This window comes from Salvelinus alpinus, chromosome 1 (assembly GCF_045679555.1).
Source record: "Salvelinus alpinus chromosome 1, SLU_Salpinus.1, whole genome shotgun sequence".
In the NCBI taxonomy this organism is placed as follows: Eukaryota; Metazoa; Chordata; class Actinopteri; order Salmoniformes; family Salmonidae; genus Salvelinus; species Salvelinus alpinus.
Genome location: NC_092086.1, coordinates 3,135,320 through 3,150,063, shown reverse-complemented (window position 1 = coordinate 3,150,063; position 14,744 = coordinate 3,135,320). Strand labels below are relative to the sequence as shown.

At 58.4% G+C, this 14,744-nt stretch overlaps 1 protein-coding gene across 3 annotated transcripts in view; it reads right to left on the bottom strand.

The window, feature by feature from the left end:
* traf7 (TNF receptor-associated factor 7) overlaps window positions 1-14,744 on the bottom strand; it is a 61,048-nt gene that overhangs the window by 25,490 nt on the left and 20,814 nt on the right. For all 3 annotated transcript variants that reach the window (XM_071390937.1, XM_071390940.1, XM_071390938.1), the window contains exons 8-12: window positions 7,323-7,457; window positions 5,081-5,176; window positions 4,839-4,960; window positions 1,244-1,317; window positions 1,020-1,068 (exon numbers count right to left, since the gene is read on the bottom strand). In XM_071390937.1, coding sequence (XP_071247038.1) covers window positions 1,020-1,068; window positions 1,244-1,317; window positions 4,839-4,960; window positions 5,081-5,176; window positions 7,323-7,457 — 476 coding nt within the window. The remainder of the gene's footprint in view (window positions 1-1,019; window positions 1,069-1,243; window positions 1,318-4,838; window positions 4,961-5,080; window positions 5,177-7,322; window positions 7,458-14,744) is intronic.

Here is a 14,744-nt window from a genome sequence, read left to right as displayed (position 1 = left end):
GTTAGTTTAACATCTCTTCACAACTACGAGGAGAGGAGAGAGAGGAGGAGGGACACACAGAGAGGGTTAGTTTAACATCTCTTCACAACTACGAGGAGAGGGAGGGAGGAGGGACACACAGAGAGGGTTAGTTTAACATCTCTTCACAACTACGAGGAGAGGAGAGAGGAGGAGGGACACACACACAGAGAGGGTTAGTTTAACATCTCTTCACAACTACGAGGAGAGGAGAGGGAGGAGGAGGGACACACACACAGAGAGGGTTAGTTTAACATCTCTTCACAACTACGAGGAGTGGAGAGGAGAGGAGAGGGAGGAGGAGGGACACACACACAGAGAGGGTTAGTTTAACATCTCTTCACAACTACGAGGAGAGGAGAGGAGAGGGAGGAGGAGGGACACACACAGAGAGGGTTAGTTTAACATCTCTTCACAACTACAAGTGAAGAAGAGGAGAGGAGAGGGGGTCATAGGCTGGAGAAGGGACACACACACAGCGAGGGTTAGTTTAACATCTCTTCACAACTACAAGTGAAGAAGAGGAGAGGGGAGAGAGAAGAAGAGGAGAGGGAGGAGGAGGAGAGGGGAGAGATTAGAAAAGGGAAAAGGGGAGGAGAGGAAAAGGGAGAGGAGAGGAAAAAGGAGAGGAGGAGAGGGGGAAAAAAGGGGAGGGCAGGAGGAAAAAAGGGGAGGAGAGGAGGGGAGGAGAGGAGAGAAAAGGGGAGGAGAGGAGGAAAAAGGGGAGAGAAGGAGGGAAAAGGGGGAGGAGAGGAGGAAAAAGGGGAGAGAAGGAGGGAAAAGGGGAGAAGGGGAGGAGAGGAGGGAAAAGGGGAGAAGGGGAGAGAAAAGGGAAAAGGGGAGAGAAAAGGGAAAAGGGGAGGAGAGGGAAAAGGGGAGGAGAGGGAAAAGGGGAGGAGAGGGAAAAGGGGAGAGGAGGGAAAAGGGGAGAAGAGGAGAGGAGGGAAAAGGGGAGAGTAGAAGAAGAGGAAAGGACAGTGAAAAACGGAGGAGAAACTCACAGCCCAGGATGCCCATGTTGAGTCTGGCGTTGATGTGGGACAACTCATCCTGAGAGACAGGAGAGAGAGAGAGAGAGAGAGACAGGAGAGAGAGAGAGAGAGAGAGACAGAGAGAGAGAGAGAGAGAGAGAGAGAGAGAGAGAGAGAGAGAGAGAGACAGAGTAAATGACAGATGTAGTGTGTGTGACCGTCATCCTAGTATAATATAGAGATCAGAAACTCACGTTGAGCATGGAGGCATCTCTCCTAAACTCCATCAGGTCTTCACTCAGTTTACTCTGGTTCTCATCCAGGACATCTGAAGCACACACACAGACACACACACACACACACACACCAGGTCAGAAACACACACACACACACATGCATCCCGTACGCCCTGCATCCCGTATCCTGTACGCCCTGCATCCTGTATCCTGTACGCCCTGCATCCTGTATCCTGTACGCCCTGCATCCCGTATCCTGTACGCCCTGCATCCTGTATCCTGTACGCCCTGCATCCTGTACGCCCTGCATCCTGTATCCTGTACGCCCTGCATCCTGTACGCCCTGCATCCTGTATCCTGTACGCCCTGCATCCCGTATCCTGTACGCCCTGCATCCCGTATCCCGTACGCCCTGCATCCCGTATCCTGTACGCCCTGCATCCTGTATCCTGTACGCCCTGCATCCTGTACGCCCTGCATCCTGTATCCTGTACGCCCTGCATCCTGTACGCCCTGCATCCTGTATCCCGTACGCCCTGCATCCCGTATCCCGTACGCCCTGCATCCCGTACGCCCTGCATCCCGTATCCCGTACGCCCTGCATCCCGTACGCCCTGCATCCCGTACGCCCTGCATCCCGTACGCCCTGCATCCCGCATCCCGTACGCCCTGCATCCCGTATCCTGTACGCCCTGCATCCCGTATCCTGTACGCCCTGCATCCCGTATCCTGTACGCCCTGCATCCCGTATCCTGTACGCCCTGCATCCCGTATCCTGTACGCCCTGCATCCTGTACGCCCTGCATCCCGTACGCCCTGCATCCCGTATCCTGTACGCCCTGCATCCTGTATCCCGTACGCCCTGCATCCTGTATCCTGTATGCCCTGCATCCCGTACGCCCTGCATCCCGTATCCCGTACGCCCTGCATCCTGTATCCTGTATGCCCTGCATCCCGTACGCCCTGCATCCCGTATCCCGTACGCCCTGCATCCTGTATCCCGTACTCCCTGCATCCTGTATCCCGTACTCCCTGCATCCTGTATCCCGTACTCCCTGCATCCTGTATCCCGTACTCCCTGCATCCTGTATCCCGTACGCCCTGCATCCTGTATCCCGTACGCCCTGCATCCTGTATCCCGTACGCCCTGCATCCTGTATCCCGTACGCCCTGCATCCTGTATCCCGTACTCCCTGCATCCTGTATCCCGTACTCCCTGCATCCTGTATCCCGTACGCCCTGCATCCTGTACTCCCTGTATCCTGTATCCCGTACGCCCTGTATCCCGTACGCCCTGCATCCTGTATCCCGTACGCCCTGCATCCTGTATACCGTACGCCCTGCATCCTGTATCCCGTACGCCCTGCATCCTGTACGCCCTGCATCCTGCACGCCCTGCATCCTGCATCCCGTACGCCCTGCATCCCGTACGCCCTGCATCCTGTATCCCGTACGCCCTGCATCCTGTATCCCGTACGCCCTGTATCCCGTACGCCCTGTATCCCGTACGCCCTGCATCCCGTATCCTGTACGCCCTGCATCCTGTATCCTGTACGCCCTGCATCCCGTATCCTGTACGCCCTGCATCCCGTATCCCGTACGCCCTGCATCCCGTATCCTGTACGCCCTGCATCCTGTATCCTGTACGCCCTGCATCCTGTACGCCCTGCATCCTGTATCCTGTACGCCCTGCATCCTGTATCCTGTACGCCCTGCATCCCGTACGCCCTGCATCCCGTATCCTGTACGCCCTGCATCCTGTATGCCCTGTATCCTGTACGCCCTGCATCCCGTACGCCCTGCATCCCGTGTCCTGTACGCCCTGCATCCCTGCATCCTGTATCCCGTACTCCCTGCATCCTGTATCCATTACGCCCTGCATCCTGTATCCATTACGCCCTGCATCCTGTATCCCGTACTCCCTGCATCCTGTATCCCGTACTCCCTGCATCCTGTATCCCGTACGCCCTGCATCCTGTATCCCGTACTCCCTGTATCCCGTACGCCCTGCATCCTGCATCCCGTACGCCCTGCATCCCGCATCCCGTATCCCGTACTCCCTGCATCCCGCATCCTGTATCCCGTACGCCCTGCATCCTGTATCCCGTACTCCCTGCATCCTGTATCCCGTACGCCCTGCATCCTGTATCCCGTACTCCCTGCATCCTGTATCCCGTACGCCCTGCATCCTGTATCCCGTACGCCCTGCATCCTGTATCCCGTACTCCCTGCATCCTGTATCCCGTACTCCCTGCATCCTGTATCCCGTACTCCCTGCATCCTGTATCCCGTACTCCCTGCATCCTGTATCCCGTACTCCCTGCATCCTGTATCCCGTACTCCCTGCATCCTGTATCCCGTACTCCCTGCATCCTGTATCCCGTACTCCCTGCATCCTGTATCCCGTACTCCCTGCATCCTGTATCCCGTACGCCCTGCATCCTGTATCCCGTACGCCCTGCATCCTGTATCCCGTACGCCCTGCATCCTGTATCCCGTACGCCCTGCATCCTGTATCCCGTACTCCCTGCATCCTGTATCCCGTACTCCCTGCATCCTGTATCCCGTACGCCCTGCATCCTGTACTCCCTGTATCCTGTATCCCGTACGCCCTGTATCCCGTACGCCCTGCATCCTGTATCCCGTACGCCCTGCATCCTGTATACCGTACGCCCTGCATCCTGTATCCCGTACGCCCTGCATCCTGTACGCCCTGCATCCTGCACGCCCTGCATCCTGCATCCCGTACGCCCTGCATCCCGTACGCCCTAAATCCTGTATCCCGTACGCCCTAAATCCTGTATCCCGTACGCCCTGCACATCCTGTACGCCCTGCACATCCTGTATCCCGTACGCCCTGTATCCTGTATCCCGTACGCCCTGTATCCTGTATCCCGTACGCCCTGCATCCTGCATCCCGTACGCCCTGCATCCTGTATCCCGTACGCCCTGCATCCTGTATCTCGTACGCCCTGCATCCTGCATCCCGTACGCCCTGCATCCTGTATCCCGTACGCCCTGCATCCTGTATCCCGTACGCCCTGCATCCTGTATCCCGTACGCCCTGCATCCTGTATCCCGTACATCCTGTATCCCGTACATCCTGTATCCCGTACGCCCTGCATCCTGCATCCCGTACGCCCTTCATCCTGCATCCCGTACGCCCTGCATCCTGTATCCCGTACGCCCTGCATCCTGTATCTCGTACGCCCTGCATCCTGCATCCCGTACGCCCTGCATCCTGTATCCCGTACGCCCTGCATCCTGTATCCCGTACGCCCTGCATCCTGTATCCCGTACGCCCTGCATCCTGTATCCCGTACGCCCTGCATCCTGTATCCCGTACGCCCTGCATCCTGTATCCCGTACGCCCTGCATCCTGTATCCCGCACGCCCCGCACTCCCGCACGCCCCGCATCCTGTACACACACCCGGTAACCCGTACACACACCGGGTAACCCGTACACACACCGGGTAACCCGTACACACACCCGGTAACCCGTACACACACCCGGTAACCCGTACACACACACCGGGTACCCCGTACACACACACCGGGTACCCCGTACACACACACCGGGTACCCCGTACACCCCCTCCCCTTCAGTCATACCAAACTTCAGTTCCAGGTTCTTCTCCAGCTGGTCTAGTTTCTCAGACAGTTTCCCCAACATGGACCTCAGGAAGGCAATGTCCTGGTCCTTCTGAGACAGGGTCACCTGCATCTCATGGAACCTATCAGGGGAGAGATGGGGGGGGGGGTCACCATCACAGTAAACTATATAACATCTAGACGTTGGGGTCATTGTAGCCTAACAGCAGGTCTATAGAGAGAGAGAGGGAGGGGGGTCGTACCTGTCATCTGTCTGCTGCAGGAACTCCTTCAGGCCTTCAAACTTACACAGGTCCAGATGGGTGGAATACGTATCCTGGTTACCTATAAACGCACAGCTGAGGAGTCGGAGAGGGGGTCAGACACCAGAGGGGACAACGTGACTGACTCAATACTGTTCTGGGAGGAAGAGGACACCAGAGGGGACAACGTGACTGACTCAATACTGTTCTGGGAGGAAGAGCTAGGACACCAGAGGGGACAAGGTGACCGACTCAATGCTGTTCTGGGAGGAAGAGGACACCAGAGGGGACAACGTGACTGACTCAATGCTGTTCTGGGAGGAAGAGCTGGGACACCAGAGGGGACAACGTGACTGACTCAATACTGTTCTGGGGAAAGCTAGGACACCAGAGGGGACAACGTGACTGACTCAATACTGTTCTGGGAAGAGCTAGGACACCAGAGGGGACAACGTGACTGACTCAATACTGTTCTGGGAGGAAGAGGACACCAGAGGGGACAACGTGACTGACTCAATACTGTTCTGGGAGGAAGAGCTAGGACACCAGAGGGGACAAGGTGACCGACTCAATGCTGTTCTGGGAGGAAGAGGACACCAGAGGGGACAACGTGACTGACTCAATGCTGTTCTGGGAGGAAGAGCTGGGACACCAGAGGGGACAACGTGACTGACTCAATACTGTTCTGGGGAAAGCTAGGACACCAGAGGGGACAACGTGACTGACTCAATACTGTTCTGGGAAGAGCTAGGACACCAGAGGGGACAACGTGACTGACTCAATGCTGTTCTGGGAGGAAGAGGACACCAGAGGGGACAACGTGACTGACTCAATGCTGTTCTGGGAGGAAGAGCTGGGACACCAGAGGGGACAACGTGACTGACTCAATACTGTTCTGGGGAAAGCTAGGACACCAGAGGGGACAACGTGACTGACTCAATACTGTTCTGGGAAGAGCTAGGACACCAGAGGGGACAACGTGACTGACTCAATACTGTTCTGGGAGGAAGAGGACACCAGAGGGGACAACGTGACTGACTCAATACTGTTCTGGGAGGAAGAGCTAGGACACCAGAGGGGACAAGGTGACCGACTCAATGCTGTTCTGGGAGGAAGAGGACACCAGAGGGGACAACGTGACTGACTCAATGCTGTTCTGGGAGGAAGAGCTGGGACACCAGAGGGAACAACGTGACTGACTCAATACTGTTCTGGGGAAAGCTAGGACACCAGAGGGGACAACGTGACTGACTCAATACTGTTCTGGGAAGAGCTAGGACACCAGAGGGGACAACGTGACTGACTCAATGCTGTTCTGGGAGGAAGAGCTGGGACACCAGAGGGGACAACGTGACTGACTCAATGCTGTTCTGGGAGGAAGAGCTGGGACACCAGAGGGGACAACGTGACCGACTCAATACTGTTCTGGGAGGAAGAGGACACCAGAGGGGACAACGTGACCGACTCAATGCTGTTCTGGGAGGAAGAGGACACCAGAGGGGACAACGTGACTGACTCAATACTGTTCTGGGAGGAAGAGGACACCAGAGGGGACAACGTGACCGACTCAATACTGTTCTGGGAGGAAGAGGACACCAGAGGGGACAACGTGACTGACTCAATGCTGTTCTGGGAGGAAGAGCTGGGACACCAGAGGGGACAACGTGACCGACTCAATACTGTTCTGGGAGGAAGAGGACACCAGAGGGGACAACGTGACCGACTCAATGCTGTTCTGGGAGGAAGAGCTGGGACACCAGAGGGGACAACGTGACTGACTCAATACTGTTCTGGGAGGAAGAGGACACCAGAGGGGACAACGTGACTGACTCAATGCTGTTCTGGGAGGAAGAGCTGGGACACCAGAGGGGACAACGTGACCGACTCAATGCTGTTATGGGAGGAAGAGCTGGGACACCAGAGGGGACAACGTGACCGACTCAATGCTGTTCTGGGAGGAAGAGCTGGGACACCAGAGGGGACAACGTGACTGACTCAATACTGTTCTGGGAGGAAGAGGACACCAGAGGGGACAACGTGACTGACTCAATGCTGTTCTGGGAGGAAGAGGACACCAGAGGGGACAACGTGACCGACTCAATGCTGTTCGTAACGGAAACCCTGGTGTGTATGTGTGTGAGAGAGAGCGACCTGTGTGTGTGTGTGTGTGTGTGTGTGTGTGTGTGTGTGTGTGTGTGTGTGTGTGTGTGTGTGTGTGTATGTGTGTGAGAGAGCGACCTACCCGTATTTGGAGTGAGGGCACTTGATGTGTTCACATTCCTTAAGGTGTCCCTCCAGGTTCATGGTGAGTAGAGGAGGGCAGGAGGGGTTGTTGGGACAGCGCACTGGACGGTAGTCACAGCTCACCTCGTGCTCCCTACAGGTCAGAGGTCAACGTCAGGTCACAGCAAAAGGGACCGTTCCCTCTCCGACGTCTAACCGGCAAAGGGACCGTTCCCTCTCCGACGTCTAACCGGCAAAGGGACCGTTCCCTCTCCGACGTCTAACCGGCAAAGGGATCGTTCGCTCTCCGACGTCTAACCGGCAAAGGGATCGTTCCCTCCGACGTCTAACCGGCAAAGGGATCGTTCCCTCCGACGTCTAACGGGCAAAGGGATCGTTCCCTCCGACGTCTAACGGGCAAAGGGATCGTTCCCTCCGACGTCTAACCGGCAAAGGGATCGTTCCCTCCGACGTCTAACGGGCAAAGGGATCGTTCCCTCCGACGTCTAACCGGCAAAGGGATCGTTCCCTCCGACGTCTAACGGGCAAAGGGATCGTTCGCGCTCCGACGTCTAACCGGCAAAGGGATCGTTCGATCTCCGACGTCTAACCGGCAAAGGGATCGTTCCCTCCGACGTCTAACGGGCAAAGGGATCGTTCCCTCCGACGTCTAACCGGCAAAGGGATCGTTCCCTCCGACGTCTAACCGGCAAAGGGATCGTTCCCTCCGACGTCTAACCGGCAAAGGGATCGTTCCCTGCAAAATGAATCAGTTTCATGGCTAAACCATAAACGACGGAAAGATGGACACCATAGAAATTCAGACCCCCTATAGGCTCGTCTCCGCGTCAGACCCCCTATAGACCCGTCAGACCCCCTACAGACTCGTCTCCGCGTCAGACCCCCTACAGACTCGTCTCCGCGTCAGACCCCCTACAGACCCGTCTCTGCAGTCAGACCCCCTACAGACTCGTCTCCGCGTCAGACCCCCTACAGACTCGTCTCCGCGTCAGACCCCCTACAGACTCGTCTCCGCGTCAGACCCCCTACAGACTCGTCTCCGCGTCAGACCTCCTACAGACTCGTCTCCGCGTCAGACCTCCTATAGACTCGTCTCCGCGTCAGACCCCCTATAGACTCGTCTCTGCGTCAGACCCCCTATAGACTCGTCTCCGCGTCAGACCCCCTATAGACTCGTCTCCGCGTCAGACCCCCTATAGACTCGTCTCCGCGTCAGACCCCCTACAGACTCGTCTCCGCGTCAGACCCCCTACAGACTCGTCTCCGCGTCAGACCCCCTACAGACTCGTCTCCGCGTCAGACCCCTACAGACTCGTCTCCGCGTCAGACCCCTACAGACTCGTCTCCGCGTCAGACCCCCTACAGACTCGTCTCCGCATCAGACCCCCTACAGACTCGTCTCCGCGTCAGACCCCCTACAGACTCGTCTCCGCATCAGACCCCCTACAGACTCGTCTCCGCGTCAGACCTCCTATAGACTCGTCTCCGTGTCAGACCCCCTATAGACTCGTCTCCGCGTCAGACCTCCTACAGACTCGTCTCCGCGTCAGACCTCCTACAGACTCGTCTCCGCGTCAGACCCCCTATAGACTCGTCTCCGCGTCAGACCCCCTATAGACTCGTCTCCGCGTCAGACCCCCTATAGACCCGTCAGACCCCCTATAGACTCGTCTCTGCGTCAGACCCCCTATAGACCCGTCAGACCCCCTATAGACTCGTCTCCCCGTCAGACCCCCTATAGACTTGTCTCTGCGTCAGACCCCCTATAGACCCGTCAGACCCCCTATAGACCCGTCTCTGCAGTCAAACCCCCTATAGACTCGTCTCCGCGTCAGACCACCTATAGACTCGTCTCTGCGTCTGACCCCCCTATAGACCCGTCAGACCCCCTATAGACTCGTCTCCGCGTCAGACCCCCTATAGACTCGTCTCCGCGTCAGACCCCCTATAGACTCGTCTCCGCGTCAGACCCCCTACAGACTCGTCTCCGCGTCAGACCCCCTATAGACTCGTCTCCGCGTCAGACCCCCTATAGACTCGTCTCCGCGTCAGACCCCCTATAGACTCGTCTCCGCGTCAGACCCCCTATAGACTCGTCTCCGCGTCAGACCCCCTATAGACCCGTCAGACCCCCTATAGACTCGTCTCTGCAGTCAGACCCCCTATAGACTCGTCTCCGCGTCAGACCCCCTATAGACTCGTCTCCGCAGTCAGGCCCCCTATAGACTCGTCTCCGCAGTCAGGCCCCCTATAGACCCGTCTCTGCAGTCAGACCCCCTATAGACTCGTCTCCGCAGTCAGGCCCCTTATAGACTCGTCTCCGCAGTCAGACCCCCTATAGACCCGTCTCAGCGTCAGGCCCCCTATAGACTCGTCTCTGCAGTCAGACCCCCTATAGACTCGTCTCCGCGTCAGACCCCCTACAGACTCGTCTCCGCGTCAGACCCCCTATAGACTTGTCTCCGCGTCAGACCCCCTACAGACTCGTCTCCGCGTCAGACCCCCTACAGACTCGTCTCCGCGTCAGACCCCCTACAGACTCGTCTCCGCGTCAGACCCCCTACAGACTCGTCTCCGCGTCAGACCCCTACAGACTCGTCTCCGCGTCAGACCCCCTACAGACTCGTCTCCGCATCAGACCCCCTACAGACTCGTCTCCGCGTCAGAACCCCTACAGACTCGTCTCCGCGTCAGACCCCCTACAGACTCGTCTCCGCGTCAGACCTCCTATAGACTCGTCTCCGTGTCAGACCCCCTATAGACTCGTCTCCGCGTCAGACCGCCTATAGACTCGTCTCCGCGTCAGACCCCCTATAGACCCGTCAGACCCCCTATAGACTCGTCTCCGCGTCAGACCTCCTACAGACTCGTCTCCGCGTCAGACCTCCTATAGACTCGTCTCCGCGTCAGACCCCCTATAGACTCGTCTCCGCGTCAGACCCCCTATAGACTCGTCTCCGCGTCAGACCCCCTATAGACCCGTCAGACCCCCTATAGACTCGTCTCCCCGTCAGACCCCCTATAGACTTGTCTCTGCGTCAGACCCCCTATAGACCCGTCAGACCCCCTATAGACCCGTCTCTGCAGTCAAACCCCCTATAGACTCGTCTCCGCGTCAGACCCCCTATAGACTCGTCTCTGCGTCAGACCCCCCTATAGACCCGTCAGACCCCCTATAGACTCGTCTCCGCGTCAGACCCCCTATAGACTCGTCTCCGCGTCAGACCCCCTATAGACTCGTCTCCGCGTCAGACCCCCTATAGACTCGTCTCTGCGTCAGACCCCCTATAGACTCGTCTCCGCGTCAGACCCCCTATAGACTCGTCTCTGCAGTCAGACCCCCTATAGACTCGTCTCCGCGTCAGACCCCCTATAGACTCGTCTCCGCGTCAGACCCCCTATAGACTCGTCTCTGCAGTCAGACCCCCTATAGACTCGTCTCCGCGTCAGACCCCCTATAGACTCGTCTCCGCGTCAGACCCCCTATAGACTCGTCTCAGCAGTCAGGCCCCCTATAGACTCGTCTCCGCAGTCAGGCCCCCTATAGACTCGTCTCCGCAGTCAGGCCCCCTATAGACCCGTCTCCGCAGTCAGACCCCCTATAGACTCGTCTCCGCAGTCAGGCCCCTTATAGACTCGTCTCCGCAGTCAGACCCCCTATAGACCCGTCTCCGCGTCAGACCCCCTATAGACTCGTCTCTGCAGTCAGGCCCCCTATAGACTCGTCTCTGCAGTCAGACCCCCTATAGACTCGTCTCCGCGTCAGACCCCCTACAGACTCGTCTCCGCGTCAGACCCCCTACAGACTCGTCTCCGCGTCAGACCCCTACAGACTCGTCTCCGCGTCAGACCCCCTACAGACTCGTCTCCGCGTCAGACCCCTACAGACTCGTCTCCGCGTCAGACCCCTACAGACTCGTCTCCGCGTCAGACCCCCTACAGACTCGTCTCCGCGTCAGACCCCCTACAGACTCGTCTCCGCGTCAGACCCCCTACAGACTCGTCTCCGCGTCAGACCTCCTATAGACTCGTCTCCGTGTCAGACCCCCTATAGACTCGTCTCCGCGTCAGACCGCCTATAGACTCGTCTCCGCGTCAGACCCCCTATAGACCCGTCAGACCCCCTATAGACTCGTCTCCGCGTCAGACCTCCTACAGACTCGTCTCCGCGTCAGACCTCCTATAGACTCGTCTCCGTGTCAGACCCCCTATAGACTCGTCTCCGTGTCAGACCCCCTATAGACTCGTCTCCGCGTCAGACCCCCTATAGACCCGTCAGACCCCCTATAGACTCGTCTCTGCGTCAGACCCCCTATAGACCCGTCAGACCCCCTATAGACTCGTCTCCCCGTCAGACCCCCTATAGACTTGTCTCTGCGTCAGACCCCCTATAGACCCGTCAGACCCCCTATAGACTCGTCTCCGCAGTCAGGCCCCCTATAGACTCGTCTCCGCAGTCAGGCCCCCTATAGACCCGTCTCCGCAGTCAGACCCCCTACAGACTCGTCTCCGCGTCAGACCCCCTACAGACTCGTCTCCGCGTCAGACCCCCTACAGACTCGTCTCCGCGTCAGACCCCTACAGACTCGTCTCCGCGTCAGACCCCCTACAGACTCGTCTCCGCGTCAGACCCCCTACAGACTCGTCTCCGCGTCAGACCCCCTACAGACTCGTCTCCGCGTCAGACCCCCTACAGACTCGTCTCCGCGTCAGACCTCCTATAGACCCGTCTCCGTGTCAGACCCCCTATAGACTCGTCTCCGCGTCAGACCCCCTACAGACTCGTCTCCGCGTCAGACCCCTACAGACTCGTCTCCGCGTCAGACCCCCTACAGACTCGTCTCCGCATCAGACCCCCTACAGACTCGTCTCCGCGTCAGACCCCCTACAGACTCGTCTCCGCGTCAGACCCCCTACAGACTCGTCTCCGCGTCAGACCTCCTACAGACTCGTCTCCGCGTCAGACCTCCTACAGACTCGTCTCCGCGTCAGACCCCCTATAGACTCGTCTCCGCGTCAGACCCCCTATAGACTCGTCTCCGCGTCAGACCCCCTATAGACCCGTCAGACCCCCTATAGACTCGTCTCTGCGTCAGACCCCCTATAGACCCGTCAGACCCCCTATAGACTCGTCTCCCCGTCAGACCCCCTATAGACCCGTCAGACCCCCTATAGACTTGTCTCTGCGTCAGACCCCCTATAGACCCGTCAGACCCCCTATAGACCCGTCTCTGCAGTCAAACCCCCTATAGACTCGTCTCCGCGTCAGACCCCCTATAGACTCGTCTCTGCGTCAGACCCCCCTATAGACCCGTCAGACCCCCTATAGACTCGTCTCCGCGTCAGACCTCCTACAGACTCGTCTCCGCGTCAGACCCCCTATAGACCCGTCTCCGCGTCAGACCCCCTATAGACTCGTCTCTGCAGTCAGACCCCCTATAGACTCGTCTCCGCGTCAGACCCCCTATAGACTCGTCTCTGCAGTCAGACCCCCTATAGACTCGTCTCTGCAGTCAGACCCCCTATAGACTCGTCTCCGCGTCAGACCCCCTACAGACTCGTCTCCGCGTCAGACCCCCTACAGACTCGTCTCCGCGTCAGACCCCCTACAGACTCGTCTCCGCGTCAGACCCCCTACAGACTCGTCTCCGCGTCAGACCCCCTACAGACTCGTCTCCGCGTCAGACCCCCTACAGACTCGTCTCCGCGTCAGACCCCCTACAGACTCGTCTCCGCGTCAGACCCCCTACAGACTCGTCTCCGCGTCAGACCCCCTACAGACTCGTCTCCGCGTCAGACCCCCTACAGACTCGTCTCCGCGTCAGACCCCCTACAGACTCGTCTCCGCGTCAGACCCCCTACAGACTCGTCTCCGCGTCAGACCCCCTACAGACTCGTCTCCGCGTCAGACCCCCTACAGACTCGTCTCCGCGTCAGACCCCCTACAGACTCGTCTCCGCGTCAGACCCCCTACAGACTCGTCTCCGCGTCAGACCCCCTACAGACTCGTCTCCGCGTCAGACCGCCTATAGACTCGTCTCCGCGTCAGACCCCCTACAGACTCGTCTCCGCGTCAGACCCCCTACAGACTCGTCTCCGCGTCAGACCTCCTATAGACTCGTCTCCGTGTCAGACCCCCTATAGACTCGTCTCCGCGTCAGACCGCCTATAGACTCGTCTCCGCGTCAGACCCCCTATAGACCCGTCAGACCCCCTATAGACTCGTCTCCGCGTCAGACCTCCTACAGACTCATCTCCGCGTCAGACCTCCTATAGACTCGTCTCCGTGTCAGACCCCCTATAGACTCGTCTCCGTGTCAGACCCCCTATAGACTCGTCTCCGCGTCAGACCCCCTATAGACCCGTCAGACCCCCTATAGACTCGTCTCCGCGTCAGACCCCCTATAGACTTGTCTCTGCGTCAGACCCCCTATAGACCCGTCAGACCCCCTATAGACCCGTCTCTGCAGTCAAACCCCCTATAGACTCGTCTCCGCGTCAGACCCCCTATAGACTCGTCTCTGCGTCAGACCCCCCTATAGACCCGTCAGACCCCCTATAGACTCGTCTCCGCGTCAGACCCCCTATAGACTCGTCTCCGCGTCAGACCCCCTATAGACTCGTCTCCGCGTCAGACCCCCTATAGACTCGTCTCCGCGTCAGACCCCCTATAGACTCGTCTCTGCAGTCAGACCCCCCATAGACTCGTCTCCGCAGTCAGGCCCCCTATAGACCCGTCTCTGCAGTCAGACCCCCTATAGACTCGTCTCCGCAGTCAGGCCCCTTATAGACTCGTCTCCGCAGTCAGACCCCCTATAGACCCGTCTCCGCGTCAGACCCCCTATAGACTCGTCTCTGCAGTCAGGCCCCCTATAGACTCGTCTCTGCAGTCAGGCCCCCTATAGACTCGTCTCTGCAGTCAGGCCCCCTATAGACTCGTCTCTGCAGTCAGGCCCCCTATAGACTCGTCTCTGCAGTCAGACCCCCTATAGACTCGTCTCCGCGTCAGACCCCCTATAGACTCGTCTCCGCGTCAGACCCCCTACAGACTCGTCTCCGCGTCAGACCCCCTACAGACTCGTCTCCGCGTCAGACCCCTACAGACTCGTCTCCGCGTCAGACCCCCTACAGACTCGTCTCCGCATCAGACCCCCTACAGACTCGTCTCCGCGTCAGACCCCCTACAGACTCGTCTCCGCGTCAGACCCCCTACAGACTCGTCTCCGCGTCAGACCTCCTATAGACTCGTCTCCGCGTCAGACCCCCTATAGACTCGTCTCCGCGTCAGACCGCCTATAGACTCGTCTCCGCGTCAGACCCCCTATAGACCCGTCAGACCCCCTATAGACTCGTCTCCGCGTCAGACCTCCTACAGACTCGTCTCCGCGTCAGACCTCCTATAGACTCGTCTCCGCGTCAG